The sequence below is a fragment of the Triturus cristatus genome, chromosome 3_2 (genome assembly GCF_964204655.1).
Source record: "Triturus cristatus chromosome 3_2, aTriCri1.1, whole genome shotgun sequence".
NCBI classification, from domain to species: domain Eukaryota; kingdom Metazoa; phylum Chordata; class Amphibia; order Caudata; family Salamandridae; genus Triturus; species Triturus cristatus.
In genome coordinates, this window is record NC_140584.1 from 1,196,188,610 (window position 1) to 1,196,210,010 (window position 21,401).

The window sequence follows — 21,401 nt, forward strand, 5'->3', positions numbered from 1 at the left end:
AGACTGTGCTGATGTCTCACAGACATCTCTGTGTGAGACTGTGCTGATGTCTCACATACATCCCTGTGACAGAGACAATGCTGATGTCTCACAGACATCTCTGTGATGGAGACCATACTGATGTCCCACAGGCATCCCTGTGACAGAGACAATGCAGATGCCTCACAGACATCTCTGTGTGAGACTGTGCTGATGTCCCACAGATATCTCTGTGCCAGAGACTGTGCCGCTGTCCCTCAGACATCTCTGTGTTAGACTGGGCTGATGTCTCACAGACATCTCTGTGTGAGACTGTGCTGATGTCTCACAGACATCCCTGTGACAGAGACAATGCTGATGTCTCACAGACATCTCTGTGATGGAGAAAATGTTGACGTCTCACAGATACCTCTGTGACAGAGACTATAGTGATGTCCCACAGACATCTCTGTGATGGAGACAATGCTGATGTCTCACAGACATCCCTGTATGAGAGAGAATGATGATGTCTCACAGACATCTCTGTGACAGAGACAATGCTGATGTCTCACCGACATTCCTGTGACAGAGCCAATGCGGATGTCTCACAGACATCTCTGTGATGGAGACAATACTGATGTCTCACAGACATCTCTGTGATGGAGACAATGCTGATGTCTCACAGACATCCCTGTGACAGAGACAATGCTGATGTCTCACCGACATCCCTGTGACAAAGACTGTGCTGATGTCTCACAGACATCCCTGTGACAGAGACAATGCTGATGTCTCACAGACATCTCTGTGACAGAGACTATAGTGATGTCCCACAGACATCTCTGTGATGGAGACAATGCTGATGTCTTACAGACATGTCTGTGAAAGAGCCAATGCTGATGTCTCACAGACATCCCTGTATGAGAGACAATGCTGATGTCTCACCGACATTCCTGTGACAGAGCCAATGCGGATGTCTCGTAGACATGTCTGTGATGGAGACAATGCTGATGTCTCACAGACATCTCTGTGATGGAGACTTTGCTGATGTCTCACAGACATCCCTGTGATGGAGACTGTGCTGATTTCTCACAGACATCTCTATGACGGAGACAGTGCTGATGTCTCACAGACATCTCTGTGACAGAGACAATGCTGATTTCTCACAGACATCTCTGTGACGGAGACAATGCCGATGTCTCACAGACATCTCTATGACGGAGACAGTGCTGATGTCTCACAGACATCTCTCTGACGGAGACAGTGCTGATGTCTCACAGACATCTCTATGACGGAGACAGTGCTGATTTCTCACAGACATCTCTATGACGGAGACAGTGCTGATTTCTCACAGACATCTCTGTGATGGAGACAATGCTGATGTCTCACAGACATCCCTGTGACAGAGACAATGCTGATGTCTCACAGACATCTCTATGACGGAGACAGTGCTGATTTCTCACAGACATCTCTGTGACGGAGACTTTGCTGATGTCTCACAGACATCCCTGTGATGGAGACTGTGCTGATTTCTCACAGACATCTCTATGACGGAGACAATGCTGATGTCTCACAGACATCTCTGTGATGGAGACTTTGCTGATGTCTCACAGACATCTCTGTGATGGAGACTTTGCTGATGTCTCACAGACATCTCTGTGACAGAGACAATGCTCGTGTCTCACAGATATCTCTGTGACAGAGACAATGCTGATGTCTCACAGACATCTCTGTGATGGAGACTGTGCTGATGTCTCACAGACATTCCTGTGAGGGAGACTGTGCTGATGTCTCACAGACATCTCTATGACGGAGACAGTGCTGATTTCTCACAGACATCTCTGTGACGGAGACAATGCCGATGTCTCACAGACATCTCTGTGATGGAGACTTTGCTGATGTCTCATAGACATCCCTGTGATGGAGACTGTGCTGATTTCTCACAGACATCTCTATGACGGAGACAGTGCTGATTTCTCACAGACATCTCTGTGATGGAGACTGTGCTGATGAAAGTGAACAGAGTCAGCAATTCAGAATCCAGCTTGTGACATGAAAACCCACACTTGTGCACTCATGTCAAGAGGTACAAACACGAATAGTTTGCTGCCTCCTTATCTCTCTTAAGCTGTGTTGGTACTCGCCCTGGGTGCTGGATAACTGCCCCTCTGTGGTCATTGCACACGGGGACACTTCCCAGATAGACTCAGTGCCCAGACAGCACATAGCAAGCCGCACTCACACAGTGTAGCATGCTATCCTTATGCATGAGTGCATCGTGCCGACGTAAGACGCGCTATACAAATGCTACAATATTATGCAATACACCATCCATCGCCTGACCCAAGACCTTACCCCTGCTTTGCATCTTAGGGTGTCCCCCCTGCTGTCCCCTGCTCCACGACGCCTACTCCCCAGTGACTCAGAGAAGACGGGCTCATCCCACAAACTCCAGTACCCAGAGGCGAGGCTGCAAGAACAGATGGGGGCAGCGGATAAGGGTCTATACCCCACACAGCGGCTCAAGGTTCCACTGGCAGACAGACGTGTGTACCCGAGCCAGCTGCTGCAGAGCCCCCCAGAGCGCCTACTCCCATCGTTGCTTCAACAGTACTTACACTACATGCTGCGCGCCTCACAGCCGGAGAAAGGAACCGTCGGGGAGTCCCTGCAGAAGCCCTATGCCTATCGCAAGGTAAGTCGCCACAGCAGCTTCCTGTCGCGACTAATGTCATGTGTTAAAATGAGGGAGAGGAGCTTGAGACTGTGGAGGCGGTACCCAGGGGCTGGATTGGCGTGGGTGGCACTGGGGGTGATTCTTCTTGCCCAGGAGCAGGAGCTAAGGGCAAAGGAGTGATACAGCTGCCTCATAGATAGTCTTGCAGGCTTATGTTTGAGTCTCTGAACCAGAAATGCATGGCACTGCTGCTTCCATGTGTGCGTTGAGTGATCTTGGGCACATGAGTATCTTTCTGAAGTAGCAAGTAATCAGAATCCCCCAGCGCAGACAGAAGCTCCAAACATGGTATTGGGGTTTAAGACCTGTGTACAGGTTGAACCCACTGAATCCAGGGAAGAAGGTGAGATGAGAGGCAGATGGGCTTACCAGGAGCACTGAACGACAGATCTGAGCGCCTAGAGCCGTGCGCGGCTGACTCAAGTCTATGACAGCAGTTTGACATCTGACATCATAGCTATGCTCTGCTGGTAGGCTTTAGAAATCCAAAACTTTCTAGCCTCTGATTATAAGTATATGTAATATCTGATAGAGACGCCTAGCCGCAGATTCCTTAATTTAGAATGTTCCCCAGGCGCCAGACTGGATCCGGAATCTTTTCTACAGCAATACCTCTACTCGTCAGCAGAGGGCGTTGAGCGACTCCACAACGACGTCATCCACCAGATGTGACGCCTGCATAGTCCATATAAGCCCTCCCCCAACGCGCTGACAGCAGTTTCTTACTTTCTGCACTTCCACGCGGATCCAGAGAGCAGTACCTCTGTTCGTCAGCAGAGGGCGTTGAGCAACTCCACAAGGACGTCATCCACCAGATGTGACGCTGCATAGTCCATATAAGCCCTCCCCAACTCGCTAAGAGCAGTTTCTTCCTTTCTGCACTTCCACGCAGGATCCGGGGAGCAGTACCTCTGGCCATTTTTGGCCCATCTCGACGTTGTCAATGAAAAAGTGTGCTTCTTCTCTATTTGCATGTGATGTCTGGGCATGTGCCCTGACCCCGAATGGTGCGGCTCATGTCTTCAGCTTCAGTTGTCGGCGTTGCAGGAGCGCCACATGACACTGTTAGCGGCGCAGTGGTCGAAGGTCCCTCATCGGTCGTGGTCCTCTTCTCCCTCCGAGGACCACTTAAGGCCTTTCCTGAAGACTTTTGGCCTCACTGTCGGCTGGTGAGTCATTCTGTATGCGGTCAGCGACACGGCCTTCTCCAACTTTACCACGTACACGCATTATTCCTGACACACCTCCTATTCCTCTAATTTCGGTTTGGAGTGAGATTCTGTTCCGTGCCTTCTTGTGTTTCCCAGCACTGAGGTGACTCTGGCTCAGATGAGGGTATACTATCTCTCCCTTCATGCCCTTTGTGGTTCTCAGCCGCCTTCTGGTGCACGTCTCGGCTTCAAGAAGGTCAGTGAAGCCTAGACTGACTCCAAACCAGACGGACCTCCCTCTGTGACAGGGAGGCCCTCAGAATCCATGATCAAACCCTTATCGGCTCCGGTGCACAGCCCTCCAGACTTCCCACCTATGACGCCAGCGTTGGATCCACCAGCGCCGCCATCAGCGTCGATGGCGTCAATTGCCCCTAATTCATCTCTCCTCCCAATGCTGAGGTGTTGCCTCTTCAACACCAGTTGATGTCGGGAACGGCGTCGAGGGAACAGTTTGTTTCAGGATACCTTTTTCAGAGGAGCCCCTGCTATTTTACCTTTGGGACAGAGGTTACTTTGGTGATGTCGGTGATGACATGACTGACATTCCTCAGCCTCCTCTGGAGTTTCATTGGGTGTCTGACCTTGGTGAGGCTAGTGGCCTTGATTCTTCCCCGTCCTCGGGCTTGTTTTCTCCTCCTAGTCTCGCCTTGGAACCTAGCTCGGCCTTTGCTGAGCTTTTGTGGAGCGTTGCTGTGGTTCTGGGGCTGCAGCTTCTTTCTGTGGAGGTGGCCATTGATACCCTACTTGGGGTGCTTCATCAGGGCTAGATGAGGACTGAGCCTGTGCTCCCCTTCAGTGAAGCCCTCTTTGATGTTCTGTTGGGCACTTGGGCTAAACCCGTTTCAAGGGCATCCGTGGACCAGTCTAGTTTCCGACAGCCTTGTGGCCGCGTAGCTTTGAGGTTCATGATGCTACAACCTCCCCTGACATTGGCGCCATGCCTGGCATCCCTCCAGACAAGGAGTCTACAAGTCTAGATGCTCTTGGTCGATGTCTCTTTTCTGCCACCAGCTCAGATTTCCAGTCTCTTAATAACACTTGTGTTTCGGGCCATTTTTCTCTTGTGTTGTGGGATTCTGTTTTGCGCCTTTTCCCCTCCGTCCCTGATGACACTCGTACACTCTTACTCAGCTGGGCCAGGATGGCCATCAGGTGGATAGATTGCTGATTTGTTGTGGCATGGATACCACAGATTCCGTCAGACGAGCCATAGCTCTCTCTGTAGCTCTTCGCCGGCGTGCCTGGCTACGCACCTCTGGCTTCTCTGAGGCCGTTCAGTCCGCCTTGGTGGACATGCCTTTTGATTGTCAATATCTGTTTGGCTCTCAAGCAGACTCCGCTTTACGCCATTTTTTGGGATAGTCGGAGTGGAGTGAAATCTTAATCCCTGCTCTCTATACCCTCCTCTTCTTCCCCAGTACACAGTCTAGCCGGGGATGGTCTCCTTGATTTCTTTTCTGTGTGAGCAGTTCTAGGGCGGTGCCCGTTGGCTTTTTCCTTTCACTCATTGCCTCTGAGTGGCATCTGGTGTGGTGCTCCTGCCCCAGCCGGTATTTTCCTTTCTTGCTCTCTACCCTGTGTGTGACAGGTTGTGGTCCTCGGTTGTTTTTGAGGAGCATCTTATTTCTTGGCCATGGTGCGTTTCTACAGTGGTGGCTACACAGTGCTCTTCTGTTTCTTCCGCAAGTTCTCATTGGGGTATTTTCATGATATTGTGCAGATACTCTGTTGCCGTGCTCCCTGTTCTACAGCGTACTCCGTTCGTATGCCTTGCAGCTATTCCTCCTTCTGTTCCTGGCTCGATGGTACCCCTCATGGGGGCACCACATGCCGTGCTTTGGTGCAACGGTGCAAGTTGGAAGATGGTGCACAGGGGTCTTATCCCTCCTCCCCCCTTGCTGTTGAGTGTTTCTCCACATTGGTCAGTGGGTTTCTCCGTCCTCTCTTTCTGGCGCCCTCCTTCCCTAGCACAGGCAAGGGAAGGGGCATTCTTTGGCCCTGGCCTAGATGGTGTTCCTTCTTTTCCCTCTTCAGACGCTAGCACTTCTTGTGCGGGCTCTCGCTATGCACGAGCAAAATGGGCGTTTGTCCATTCTCTCCTCTTCTCTCTTAGATGTCTTATGGACGTGCCATGTCCGTATCTTGGCATGGGTGGCCTACTCTGTCGATCCTTTCTCTTTTATGCCAATCTGCATGGACTACTTTACTCTGCTTCTGCCCTGCACAAAGCTACAGTCACTTTTTGTCTTGGTCCATGTTGTGTTGTTAGAGACGTTTCCATCACACCTCCATTGCCCACCACAATATTGGTACTGGTCTGGCTGTTCTTCATCTGTGTCTTCCACTCCTTTGGGGATTCTAGCCATTTTTCGTCTTCCGTCTCTTCTTGAACATGGTTTCCTTGCCCTCCCACTTTGGGTTGGTTCGTACGGAGGTTGGTGATCATGGGGGACTCTTTTCCTTCTCGCAAGCGCGGATACTGTTCCAACCCCAATGGTGGTTCACTCTCCCTGTACTAAAGAGCATACCAATTATGATTTTGGGTGACGTCAGGACCCTTAATCATGATGTCACATGGCTTCTTTTGAGGGCACAGATCGTCCCGTGCGCCCGGACCTTTCCTTTTCCTTCTAGCCCGCCTCCTCGTTAGGCTGTACACACGACCTCTCCATGGTTACTTCTGCTCTTTACACTGGTTCCATAGTTGAGACCTTCATTTGTGGCATTGGTATTTCCATGCCATTTCCTCTGTCTTGTCCGCTGCTTCGGCCAGGTACCTTCCCTGTCTGTTATTCTTCCGTCAGACGGGGACTGGTTAGCTGCGTAGGCCTCCCCGTGCTGGCTTTGCACAATTTGACCCATTTACTGTTCTCCATAAGGGTCTTATTTTTCTATTCACGTGAGATTGTTTTTCTTCTCACCGGCCTCCCTCCCGCCTGATTGTCACCACTCAGTTGGTGGTGTTATTTTCAGCTTCTTTCCTTTTATACACGGCCATGTGGTTGGTTGCCAGCCAGCTCGCTTTTCCGTCTTGGCCCATGCCGACGGGGTGGCTGTTTAAATGTGCCCTTCCTGGATACCACTTGTGATACATATTTTTCTATGGATTGTTCTTTGCGACTCATCTTATTCTTTTTCCCAAGTTTTTGTACAAGTTGGTTCAGGCCTCTACCAACCTGCAGAGGTACTGCTGTAGAAAAGCTTCCAGATCCAGTCTGGCGCCTGGGGATAATTCGAAGGTAGGGAATTTGCAGCTAGATCTGTCTGTACCAGATAAGGTGTTACTGAAGGTAAGTCACTTGTTCATTAGTTTTCCAGCATTCACTTTCCCAACTTTAAATCTTTATGTAAAATGTATGGATTACTAAGAAAAAGATGAAGACCTTTTCACAGAACCAGCCTTTGAAGCTCTCTACATCAACAAGTGGTTTATTCATGGTTTTGGTACTTGTTCCTGCATTCCCTGGAACTAGCGGACACAGATAAAGGTTTTGCCATAGGATCTAGGCTGTTAAGAAGTACTCATTCAAACAATCAATCAGGGATTTGTAGAGCGCACTCCTCACCCGTGAGGGTCTCAAGGTGCTGGGGGTGGGCAGCTCGGTTAGGGTCATTCGAAGAGCCAGGTCTTGAGGTCCTTCCTGAATTGGTGCAGTGTCGCGCTCCGTCGGAGGTGAAGGGGGAGTTCGTTCTAGGTCTTGGCTGCTTTTGTCCTGTAAAATGGTATATTTCCACTGTGGATGCCAGAAGAATCAGGGAGACTTAACTTCTTTTGTTTATGAGTCTGTACTCACTACCGCAATGCTTTAAACCATGCAACAGCCTTGACATTGCTTTTTGTATTTTCTTCTGGTAGCAGCTGAATTTTCAGGTGGATTCGGGGCACTCAGGTCCCCTGAAATTCAGTTCCCTCTCTGTGGGCTTTCCACCTGAACAGAGGGTTGAGGCTGCACCCCCTTTCTCCAGAGGAGGATCCCCACCATTCAAGGCCTCAGCATGGACCGGTGCTCTCTCCTCATACATGAAGCAGCTGGGTCAGCCTAACTCCATTCCTCAGGATCTGGCACCATTGTACCTGCCCCGAGAGAACCCTGAGAAAGGGAGCACCTCTGCAAGCAGGGCACAGCCAGTGGCCATGAAAGAGCCCCGCGACTATGACAACAGCGACCGACCCATGGATTTCCCAGAGGCGTACGATGACAACGGCCTTGACTACATGGGAGAGAGAGAGCAGCAGCCAGGCCTGGACCTCAGGTCTGTTGGACCAGAGACAGGTAACTTACCATCCCTCTACTTATGTCAGCACCTGCCGTTGTCCTATATACACCTCTGAGTTGTAACTACTCTTGTCAGTGTACCTCTGACCACCTACTGTCCCTACGCTCCTCTGAGCATCCACCAGTAGCCTCTACATACCTCCGAGATAACCCTACCATTCTCCTCCACATACCTCTTAGCGCCTACCATTCTTGTCTATATGCCTCTGAGTATTTGCAGCCCCTCCCAGTACAGGTCTTAGCACCTACCAGCCCCCACATGTCTGAGCACCTACCACCCTCCTCTAAGTAACTTTGAGAATCATTTACCATCCTGAGTACACTTCTGAGTGTCCACTGCCCCTCCATATCTCTGAGCACAAGCTATTCTCCCTCATATACTTCTGAGCACCTCCTGCTCCTCTCAGTATAGGTCTTAGCAGCTTGCACCCTCCTCTATATACCATCCTCAGTATACTTCTCAATGTCCACTGCCCCTCCATACCTCTGAGCACAAGCCATTTTCCCATAGATACTTCTGAGCACCTCCTGCCCCTCTCAGGACAGGTCTTAGCACCTACGAGCCCCCCGTGTCTGAGCACCTAGAACCCTGCTCTATATACCTTTGAGAATCAGCCACCATCCTCAGTATACTTCTCAATGTCCACTGCCCCTCCATACCTCTGAGCGCAAGCCATTCTCCCTCATACTTCTGAGCACCTCCTGCTCCTCTCAGTACAGGTCTTAGCAGCTTGCACCCTGCTCTATATACCTTTGAGAATCAGCCACCATCCTCAGTATACTTTTGATCCTCCACTGTCCCTTGAAGTTACGAGACACTCGGCCTGAAGAGACATTCCCTTAACCTGGGCCAAAAGTATAAATCAACCAATGGCAAATAAAAAATAACAATGGCTTCTGGAAAAATATACCCTATATTTCAAACCCTCGTCTAGTTGCGAGGTACACATTAGCAAAATGATTGCCACATTACTCTCCTCTATACCTCTTAGCAGCTATCATCATCTTCTGTACCTCTGAGCACCTCCCATATCAGAGCACTGTACATGCTCTGCTCCACCTCTGAGCACCTAAGATGGTCCTCAGTGCCTTTGAGTACCTTCCATACTCCTCTAAGCCTCTGATCCCCTACCATTGTCATCAATACCCCAGTGCACCTCCCATCCTCCTCTATACTTCAGAACAACTGTCACCTTCTATCCTCCACCACACCTACCATTCTCCTATATACCCCGGAGCACCTTCTATCCTCCACTACACCTTCCATCGTCTTCTTTACCTCACTACACCTTCTATCCTCCACTACACCTACATCCTCCTCTATACCCCGGATCACCTTCTATCCTCCACTACACTTGTCATCCTCCTCTGTACCTCAGAGCACCTTCTATCCTCCACTACACCTTTCACTCACCTCTATATCCCAGAGACCCGCCTAGCCTCCACTACACCTACCATCCTCCTCTATACCTCAGAGCACCTTCAATCCTCCACTACTCCTTCCATCCTTCTCTATACCCCAGAGTACCTTCTATCCTCCACTACACCTTCCATCGTCTTCTTTACCTCACTACACCTTCTATCCTCCACTACACCTACATCCTCCTCTATACACCGGATCACCTTCTATCCTCCACTACACTTGTCATCCTCCTCTGTACCTCAGAACACCTTCTATCCTCCACTACACCTTTCACTCACCTCTATATCCCAGAGACCCGCCTAGCCTCCACTACACCTACCATCCTCCTCTATACCTCAGAGCACCTTCAATCCTCCACTACTCCTTCCATCCTCCTCAATACCCCAGTGCACCTTCTATCCTCCTGTATACCTCAGAACACCTGTTACCTTCTATCCTCTACGACACCTACCATTTTCCTATATACCCCGGAGCACCTTATATCCTCCACTACACCTTCCATCCTCCTCTATACCTCACTACACCTTCTATCCTCCACTACACCTACCATCCTCCTCTATACCCCAGATCACCTTCTATCCTCCACTACACTTGTCATCCTCCTCTGTACATCAGAACACCTTCTATCCTCCACTACACCTTTCACTCACCTCTATATCACCGAGACCCGTCTAGCCTCCACTACACCTACCATCCTCCTCAATACCCCAGTGCACCTTCTATCCTCCTGTATACCTCAGAACACCTGTCACCTTCTATCCTCCACCACACCTACCATTCTCCTATATACCCCGGAGCACCTTCTATCCTCCACTACACCTTCCATCCGCCTCTATACCTCACTACAGCTTCTATCCTCCACTACACCTACCATCCTCCTCTATACCCCAGATCACCTTCTATCCTCCACTACACCTTTCACTCACCTCTATATCCCAGAGACCCGTCTAGCCTCCACTACACCTACCATCCTCCTCTATACCCCAGAGCACCTTCTATCCTCCACTACACCTTCCATCCTCCTCTATACCTCAGAGCACCTTCAATCCTCCACTACTCCTTCCATCCTTTTCTATAGTCCAGAGCACCTAACCTCCACTACACCTATCCTCCTCCTTTATACCCCAGAGTACCTTCTATCCTCAACTACACCTTTCATCCTCCTCTATACCCCAGAGCACCTCCTCTTCTCAACTACACCTTCGATCCTACTCTATACCCCAGGGCACCTCGTATTTTCACCTAAACCTTCCATCCTCCTCTATACCACAAAACACCTCCTATATACCCCAGGGCAGCTTCTATCCTTCGATACCACTTCCACCCTCCTCTGTACCTTTGGCCACATGCCAACCTCCTCTAGGTCTTTGAGCTCCTCGTGGCCTCTGCTACACCTAGAAGGAGCTGCTATCCTCCTCTGTGCCTCTGAACACCACCCCTTGCCTCCTCCAAGCCTAGGAGCACCCACAAGCCTCATCTGTACCTCCTGCCATCCTCTGCAGAACCCCTGGGCACCTCTCATCTCTGTGATGGTCAGAGTAAGTGCTGGTGCTGCAGGATCTGTATGTAATGGCAATGCGAGTGACAGAGCGAGAAACAGAAGGCAAGCAAACATGCTCGGTTCAGATTAAGGGCTGTAACAGCATTTTATAAGAGATGTCATAGCCAAGTTGGGAGAGCACTCTTGATCTATGCCAGCAGCTTGTTTTAAATAACAGCTGTAAGTTTCAGGGACAGAATACCGATTCCATACAGGAGTGAGGACCAGTCTGTCCTATCCGGAACCGGATCCGTTAGAGCATTGTTTTGGCCGTACACGGCTTGGGTACAAAACGATATTCCCTTGACCTTAGGGGTATTAAGATGACGGGGTAGGACAGACTGGTCCTCACTCCTGTATGGGATCGTTGTTGTGTTCCTGAAACTTAGGACCACTTCTGGATGGTAGATGTGATTCTTCCAGTTATAAGGCATGGTTGTTTATGTGCCATTAGTACTTTTGAAAGACGTTTTTTCCCTAATAAACTCCATGACGAATTAAGTGTGATCAATTTGGCCCTGATGAAGCTCTGTTGAGGGTGAAACGCGTTGACTGCGCTGTTTTTTCTGCCGTCATACAATAAAGAAGCACAAATCTTCAACATTGAAGGCTCAAGAAAAACTGTTTCACTTATTGTCTTGCTGCTATTGTTGCCTCTCTGTTTATGAGTTGAGATCAAGAACTGGTCTGTGACTCGCCGAGTACTCATTAATTAAAGGTATCAACGATCAGCATACTCTATTTTATGTGACTGTTTGCCACAATATCAACCCCTGAAATTTCAACCGACTGATGTATTTTAACCATAGTATCAACTCCCTAAGTATCCCCATGGTAAACGTAGGCTTACTCTTGTTAATTTTGCCTCGACAATGGTCGAGAATCGATATTGTGGTCTTGACCTATCTGTGTGTTGATAGTTCAACCATTGTATTGTATTGTAGTGTGTATTTGCTTCTACAGTCCTAAACCTGTCAATGTTACTTATGTAGCCCAGGTAAAGCCCAAGTAGCTTTCGTGGTGCCCACCTCACTCCCCCTGGAGGGACTTGTGTAGCCCAAATAAAGACCAAGCTTACTTGGTGCCCAAGTCACTCCTCCTCAAGGAATGGCACTCATCTCATCCAGCACATCTGTACTATCTCAAAGCACCTGTTCCCCCTGGGTGACTTCAGGATCTGGGACACCAATCCACAGTCTTTATTGTGCTGAAAGATCACATCTTTGTTTCTCTCACATCCTAGTCATCATCACAATAGTGGACATACTTGGATTCAAACCCAGACTGAGCCCACCAGCTCAGTCTATCCTCCACTACGCCTACCATCCTCCTCTATACCCCAGATCACCTTCTATCCTCCACTACACTTGTCACCCTCCTCTGTACCTCAGAACACCTTATATCCTCCACTACACATTTCACTCACCTCTATATCCCAGAAACCTGTCTAGCCTCCACTATACCTACCATCCTCCTCTATACCCCAGAGCACCTTCTATCCTCCACTGCACCTTCCATCCTCCTCTATACATCAGAGCACCTTCAATCCTCCACTACTCCTTCCATCCTCCTCTATAGCCCAGAGCACCTATCCTCCACTACACCTATCATCCTCCTTTATACCCCAGAGTACCTTCTATCCTCAACTACACCTTTCATCCTCCTCTATACCCCAGAGCACCTCCTCTTCTCAACTACACCTTCCATCCTACTCTATACCCCAGGGCACAAGCTATAAAAGAGTGTTCACCCAGACAGACTCCAGATGGCACACCAGCCATCCCACAGGCGCTGGAAGAGAATTCATCCAGGCTGAATCTGGATGGCATACCCGACCTCTCTACTGGCTCTGGATGAGTGTTCACCCAGACTGACTCTGGATGGCACACCAGCCTTCTCCACTGGCTCTGAGTGAGTATTCACCCAGAATGACTCCAGATGGCACACCACCCCTCTCACAGGCGCTGCAAGAGTGTTCACCCAGACAGACTCCAGGGGCCCTATTATGTATACAGCACACTTTCCCTGTTTGTGCCCGGCGCACCTTAAAACTGGTGCGCCCAGTGCAAACAAGGAAAGTGCGCCCTATTACGTTGAATGTGCTGCCCTCATGGCCGCCGTTAACTGGAGTTGCCTTGGGGGCAGCGCATTCAAGTGAAATACGGAGTGGCTTTGAAGTAGCCGCTCCGTGTTTCACTGTGCAGGCGGCAACCTGACTGCACTTTGAAGGGGAATTAGAGATCCCCTTGCAAGTGTGTGCAGTTAGTGACTGCACCTACCTGCAAGGGGATGTCTGGGGGTTCCAGTGGTCTGCCATCAGGGGGCACACTTAAGGTGCGCCATATTGTAGGTGGCGCACTGTCAGTGTGCCTCCTGAGAGCTTCTTTGCCTCTCGACCCGCGTCTGTAATTCGGCATGGGCGCAGAGGCAAAGGGATTCCCTCATTTGCATGGAGTACAACCCCATGCAAATGAGGGACTGCCCTCTGAAGATATTGCTGACGCTTTATGTGTGCCAGAGCTATTGGTATTACAGAAGGGGGCGCAGAAGGGTCTGTGGCCCCTTCTATAATACCAAAGTGCCCAGGTGGCGTGCAAAGCAGGTGCAAACGCCTTTTGTGCCCCCTGGGCACCTTGTGTACTACGGCCCCTGATGGCACACCAGCCGTCCCACAGGCACTGGAAGAGTATTTACGCAGAATGACTCCAGATGGTACAGCAGCCCATCCACAGGTGCTGTAAGAGTTTTCCCAAAGACTGATCGCACATCAGCCCTCCCACAGAGAGGAGTGTTCATCTAGACTGACTCTGGATGGCACACCAGCCCTCTCCACTGGCTCTAGAACAGTATGTACCCAGACAGACTCCGGATGTCACACCATCCCTCCCACAGGAACTCCTAGAGCATTCATCCAGATGGATGTCAGTGCGCAAACCTATACATTTATTTCCTTCTTTTTATGATGGCATCAGGCCAGGAGTGGTGTCGTCCCTACCAGACTTTGGTGCTCCCCGCCGGAACCATACCTGTTTTAGTAAGTGAAGTCACAGAGGTACAGATGGCAAGAATAAAGCATTTCTGGTAATGAACAACAGGCAAGGATCTCTGTTTTAAGATGTATCTAAAGAGTTAAAGAACAGAAATGCATAAGTTGGCCCATCAAAAATAATTCTGTTCTCAGTACATGAAATGTGGCTCAGTGTGTTATTCACTCCGGGACCGTTGCTCTGGCCTTGGGAAAGCGCACCCTGCTCAGGTGGTCATGAGGAATCAAGTCCACGAGGCTTTATTATGATACAGAATAAAACATCAGTTTAGCTCACATGTTAAACAGCGACGTCACAAAAAGGTGAATGATGAGGCTGAAGTTGTCCTAAGTTAAAGAAGCATGAATACATATGCTCCAAACATCCAATTATTAAATTGTAAACAATCCACATTATCACCGACTCTTAGACAAGCTCTGCCTCCTGCTGACAGCTCTCATCTGCTTCCTCACCAGTTGTGAGAAGGTGGCCTGGTATATGCTGTCCACTAGTTCTAGTGGGCACCTTGTATCAGTCCAAACAACCCCTTATGGTGATAGGTTAAAGACAACCTTATGTGAAAGCTATCCTAGTGGTAGCTATGGGGAGCAGCCTTCAGGCTAAGTCTTGAAGGAATGTAAAGCAGCTTGTTTTACCAGTCTATAATCTCTTGAATGACCAAATGAAAAGACAATCACAGCAGGTATATATTCAAAATATTTATATTTAAGATAACACACACCCCTCTAGTCTCTTTATGACACTGGAGTTCGAAGTACTTTAGTTACAAGTGTTTAAGCATCAGTAAAAGCATTGCTTCTAGAATCGCTGGGACCCCAAGGAACCACCCAAGGTAGTGACACAGGGGACCCACGGGAGCCGTATGCCGTGTGAAAACACAACCGCGGGTTCCTATTATCTTTTATGGGGAATGTCGTAGTTGGAATTTTAAAGATTAGGTACACTTCTAATCGAGCTAGGGCCAAATCCTTTTGGACTTAGACAGTTCTAGGGCTAGCACCCACGAGAACACCGGAGTACTCGAGTTACCTCACCCAGGGAAGCCGGGTGCATAGGTGTCTTTTGGTGTCGGGTCGCGTCGTCGATTCCAATGGAAGCCTGAAAAGAACTGCTGCTGCCGTGAAGAGGAGATGTGTCCGGAGTGATCCAAGCCTGGATCTAGGATGTAAGGAACCTGAAAGCAGAGGAGCAGAGGGGACAGAGTCTGGGTCACTTGCCAGTGACCTAGGGCAGGATGGACCAATGCCCACAGATGTCGGGTGCTTCAGGTGAGTTGACGGGTGTCTTGACTCTTCAGCCACGAGGTCCAGGAGGCGTCGACGAAGTCCACGAGCCGGATTCGAGTGTCCCACGAAGTCTGTCGAGTGCTGCGGTGTCGGCGACCAGAAAGGACCCAACAAGCCTTGGCAACGGCAAGTCTCAGGAAATCAGAGAAAGGACTGTGGTGCAGACCAGCAATGTCTGAGGGACTCACCCAGAGAGGGAAAGTAAGAGCAAGTCTGGAGCAACCATAAAAGCCCAAGCAGAAGTGTAGTTGCCTTCGTGGGGACCTGCTAGCCAACGGGCTAGTGATCGCGAAGGAGCCTCGAGCGGTCGCACTTGGAGCTGGCCCACGGGTCACTCGTGGAGTGGAGGCCAACAATCTTCGGTGCAGGAGGTGCTCAAGGCTGGGGCTACTCGGAGCCCAAAGCACAACTTCGAGAATGACCAGGAAGGTAGTCTTGCTGCAAAAGTTCACGGTGTCCAGGGGTCACGGTTCCACGTTACCCACGATAGCCACGGGCCTCAGCTTTGCTGTGGACTCAGGGTAGCCTCGGGGAAGTCTGGAAATCCACCTCTGGTGATGCAAAGACTTCGGCGTCCGGCAGGAGCTTCCGCAATGCAGACCGGTCAGTTGCTTCTTTGGTGCCTGCCAAGCAGGGGAGTCACTCCTTGACCCCAAAGGAGATTTCTTCCGTCTTCTAGTCGTGATAGAAAGTCCAAGGTCCAGGATATATGTTGCAGAGGTTCGTCCAGGGTAATCTAAAGTCCTAGGGACTGGATTCCTATACTTATACTAAGTTTAGGGGATGGACTAACTCTAAGGCCCCACCTATGGGTGGGCCTGGGGTGGGGGTGGTTACACCCCTTCCCCTTCGTCCAGTTTCGCGCCAGAGCAGGGGCTGAGTGCCCCTGCAACCAGTTTGAACTGGGCTATGCACAGCAACACTTTGTGTGCCCCTGGCAGTGTCTCAAAAGTATTCTCTGAATGCACCCACCCTGCCCCAATACACATCTGCCTGTCTGGGGAGGTGGTTACACCTCCCTGTGACAGGAAACCTATTGTCCAGGCCTCCCCTGCCGGAGTATCCCCCAGCAGCAGGAGGCCAGACCCGTGTCTGTGGCAGTGGCATCCATTTTGTGATGCCAGGGCTTTGGAAAGTTTTAACCGGGTTTAGCCAGTGTGAACATGTCTCTCCCTCTTGAAGGGTGGAATGCTACCCCCGCCGCCAGAACTGGCGGGGGGGGGGGGGGGGTAAGGGTTGTATTCCAAAGCGTTTGACACCAAACACGACATGTTTTGATGCAGCCATCCCAAAGCTAGCATTTACCGCGAAGTTATAATGCACTTAAGAGTTTATGGTATGGCTGTATCACAGAACAGGCATAAGGAAGTATTTTCGAATGCTGCAGAGGGGCTCAGCTCATGCTTGGGCACCCTCTGTGAGAAGTTGGCCTGGCATATGCTGGTCACTAGTTATAGTTGCCAACTTGCACCAGTCCAATTCGACTCTTATGGTAGATAGGTTTACGGCAACCTTTTAAAGAAAGCTATCCTAGTGGTAGCTGTGGGGAGCAGCCTTCAGGCTAAGTCTCTGAGGAATGTAAAGCAGCTTGTTTTACCTTATAATCTCTTGAATTACCAAATGAAAGGACACCACACCGGTATATATATCAAATATATATGTATTTATTTCTAGACACACTCTACTAATCTCTTTATGAGATTAGAAGTCAGGAACACATTCAAATATCAACGTTTCACAATAAGTTAAGCACAAATATGGCTGGGGCCCTAGGGGCGTACCAGACCATATACTAAAAAAGAGGTTTAGGAAAGTCGACTTGCAAGGGGACAAGGCCTAGGGCCTGTAGAATCGCTGGGGCTTCACTAATCCACCCAAGGCAGGTAAGTAAAAGACCCACGGGAGACGCGTGCAGTGTGGGAACACACTGAATTAGTGTCCGGTGGAATCCAAGGCTGGATTCAAGATGAAGATGACCTGAAAGCAGAAGGGACAGTGTTCACAGTCACTTGCCTGTGACCCGGGGCCAGGAAGATGGATGCCCACGGAAGTCGGGTGATTTCAGGTGATCAAGGGTGTTTTGACTCTTCACTCACGAGGACCAGGAGGCATCGACGATGACCAGCAGCTGGATTCGGAGTATCCCACGACGTCTGCAGCTGACTGAGGTGTCGGCAACCGGATTGGAGCCAACAAGCCTTGGCAACAGCAAGTCTCGTGAAAAGTAAATTAAGTCAATGGTGTAGACCAGCAAGGTCTGAGGGACTCACCCAGCGAGGGTAAGTGAGGGCAGGCCTGGAGCAGCCAGGGGAGTCCTTTGGTTCAATCAGAAAGTCTTCAGGGGACCCACAAGCCAACGGGCAAGGGATCGCGAAGACGCCTCGTGAGGAAATGCTTTGCAGGAGCTCACGGTCACTCAGGACGGGGTAGGCCTCTGGTTTTCGGTGCACAACCTGCTGGAGGCTTGGGCCACAAATGGTCCAAAGCACAAGTTTGTAGAACGTCGTGAAGGAGTTGCACTCGACAATAGTGCACGGTACCCGGGTATTGCTGTTCCTCGTCACTCGTGGGGTCCACTCGCCTCAGCTGTGCTGGGGACTCACAATAGCCGTCGAGAAGTCAGGAGATCCGCTTCCGGGGCTGCAGGGACTTCGGGCTCCAGCGGGAGTGGGAAAGTTTGTGACCGTTGAGTCAAAGTTTTGGTGCCTGCCAAGCAGGGGAGTCACTCCTTGACTCCAAGGGAGATTCTTCCGTCTTCCAAAAGTAGTGGAACGTCGAAGGACCAGGTTTCTTCTTGTAAAGCATCGTCCAGGGATATCTAACTTGCAATGGCAAGGGTTTCCTAACTTATACTAAAAGGAAGGGCGGGACTAGCTCTATGACCACTCCTCTGGGAGGGTCAGGGGAGTGGGTGTGGGTGGTTACACCCACTTCCCTTTGTCCAGTTACGCGCCAGAGCAGGGACAGGTAGCCCCTGAACCGGTTTGAGCTGGCATATGCACCGAGGAGCCTACTGCTCCCCCAGTGCAGGACTTCAAAGCACTCTAGGAGTGCACCGACCCAGCCCCAATACACTAAATCCTGTCTGGAAGGTGGTGACACCTCCCTGTGACAGGATGCCTATTGTTGGGCCTCCTCCACTGCGAGTTTCAGTCAGCAGCAGGAGGGCAGCCCAGTGTCTGTGCTGGTGGCATCCATTTTGTGATGCCAGGGCTCTTACAGATTTCTACTGTGTTTCCACAGTGGGTACATGTCATCCCCTCTAGAAGGGTGGGATCATACTCCCACACCAGTTACTGGTGTGGGGGTATGATTCCAAGACAACATGTTTTGATGAAGTCATTCCAAAGTTAACATTTACTGGGAGGTTATAATGCACTTAAGAGTATATGGTTTAACTGCATCCACAAACAGCCACAGAGAATAGACTCTGCGGGCTGCAGAGAGGTCGTACTCATACAGAGGCACCCCCTCACATTGTAAACCAAGCACCCTGCCCTGAGGATTGATAGGGCCTGCTTTAGGGGTGACTGATAGGTTAATATGTGTGGGTATGGTGAGATATAGGAACCTATACCTCAGTGAGGAGTGCTAACACTACCTCACCCAGGCTGCAGTAGCAGGCCTGTGGTGTCAGATTTAGTCTGCTTCCCAGGGGTGGCATAATACATGCTTCAGCCCCTGGTAGGCCTGTGAAGTACCTATGCCCTTGGTACCTAAGGTACCATATACTAGGGGCTCATAAGGTACCACAGTATCCAATCACTAGTGCATCTAATATGCACTACAAGTTGTTAAGAGAGAACAGAGAGACTGGGCCCTGATTTGCAGGGACCCAGCCAGACTATAGCCAGAAACCAGTGTTAACATCAGAAAAAAAGTCGGGGCCACATAAGTGCAGATCCTACTCTCCTACACCCTCTCACATAAAACCAAGCGCTCTGCCTTCAGGATTGTCAAGGCCTGCCATAGGAATGGCTTATAGGTTTATATATGTCTGTATAAGGTAGTGATATAGGTAGCCTATGCCACAGTAAGGGGTGCAAGCACACCCTTACCCAGGTTGCAGTAGCAGACCTGTGGTGTCATTTTGGAGTGCTTCCCAGGGGTGGCATAATACATGCTGCAGCCCCTGGTAGGCCTCTGAGGTACCTATGCCCTAGGTACATAGTATACCATATGCTAGGGGCTTATAAGGCACTCCAGAATCCAATTAGATATGTACCTAATGTACATGGAAACCATTTTAGAGAGGAAGCAGCTAGGCTGTGGTCCTGATTAGCAGGGCCGCAGCCAGGCTAAGGTCGAAAAACAGTCAAACACCAGCAAAAAGTGGGGGTACCCATGTGAAGCACATCCTACCTTCCTACACCAGTCTCGATAGAAAACTATTGCTAACTCTGTCCAGGTGATCTGTTGTTACAATAGACCAAAAATGTGTCTGAAAGTACGTCAGGAAAAAATATTGGGGAGAAAGTAAAATCGGGCCATAGACAAAGTAAAGGGACGGATAATTACAATGCAGTGATATGTACGGATTATGTACAAAACACGGTAAGGTAAGGGAAAATAAGAGAATATGCTGTTTGCCTGCGTTAAATAAACAATAAATAATTGGTAGAAAGGGATATGTACTCAAAAACACACCTATTAAGGAAAACAATAGAATTAACATTAGACTAATAGGATAGGATAGATTTTATAGAGCGCACTAAAACCCGAAGGTGCCAAAGCGCAGCAGCAGAACAGAAAAACAAGCAGGAGCAATGCAGCTATGAGTCAGGAATCTGAGAAGAAAAAAGCCAGGGTTTCAGATGTTTTTGAAAGGAGATAAGAGAATCTGCTTCTGAGACATAGATAGGAAGAGTGTACCACAGCTTGGAGGCAGCCACTGAAAAAGAGCGTCCCCCCCATCTAGTCTTCCGAAATCTGGGGATCCTGAGTTTTTGGCAGCCTGAGGATCTAAGTGGTCTGCCAGGAATGTACCAATGAAAGCGTTTATTCATTTGGGTGGGTCCTTTGTGATGTAGAGCGTTGCAAGAAATTCACCTCCTGATCGAGAGCCAATGTAGGGAACGTATCCCTTCTCTGGCCAAGTGCTGTTTGGGTATGCTCAGAATCAGACGGACTTCCGTATTCTGTTCGACCTGAAGGTTGTTCAAGGAGGAACTATTGATGTTAAGGTAAAGTGCATTGCAGTAGTCCTTCTGTGAAGTGACAAGGGCGATAGTAACTGTCTGGTGCAATTCTGATAGAATGTTAGGGAAGATCTTTCTCAGGGTCCTGGTGATGTAGAAACAAGTGCTAGTAATGCAACTGACCTGTGCATCAAAACTTAGAGTGTTATCAAAAATGACCCCAAGGTTTTTAGCTGACTTGACAGGGGTGGCGATGGATCTGCAGACATTTGGCCAATGAATGTTGGACCATATGGAATTATGAGAGCAAATCACAAGCACTTCAGTCTTTTCTGCATTAATCTTGAGTGAGTTGTCTCTCATCCAGCAGATAATGCTGGACGTGCACTGGTTGACCCTTTCCGCCACTAAAGGCTGGTCGTTAGAAACAAAACAAAATTATATTCCGATTGTAATATGCAAATGCCTTAAAAATAGGAACCTGTAATTATTTAACAAATATGATCTCCCAAGATTTATCCTGAACAAATGAAAGGTCCTGTTTTTATCCCACGGGACCCTTGTCCAACCTAATATTTCTTTACTTTGAAAGGCGCTGGTCTGCGCTCAACTCATCAACCACAGAATCTGTTACGTCACTTCCACTCAGCGAAAACTAACTGGCGCAGGAAATGGTACAGACTCTAGACCAAAGCCATCGACAAGGGGGCAAGCGCGGTTGGAATCTACCCCCTCGGTGTAGTCATCAACCTCAAACCCACATTTAATAAATAAGTCAATCAGT

The 21,401-nt window shown here is 49.5% G+C and overlaps 1 protein-coding gene across 5 annotated transcripts in view; it reads left to right on the forward strand.

Annotated features, from left to right (window-relative positions):
* The window catches only part of PTPRN (protein tyrosine phosphatase receptor type N), a 472,242-nt gene that overhangs the window by 245,779 nt on the left and 205,062 nt on the right, over window positions 1-21,401 (forward strand). For 3 of the 5 annotated variants that reach the window (XM_085650114.1, XM_085650115.1, XM_085650117.1), the window contains exons 5-6: window positions 2,329-2,650; window positions 7,763-8,180. In XM_085650114.1, the coding sequence (XP_085506240.1) occupies window positions 2,329-2,650; window positions 7,763-8,180 (740 nt within the window). The remainder of the gene's footprint in view (window positions 1-2,328; window positions 2,651-7,762; window positions 8,181-21,401) is intronic. The other 2 variants (XM_085650116.1, XM_085650118.1) reach the window with 1 other exon arrangement.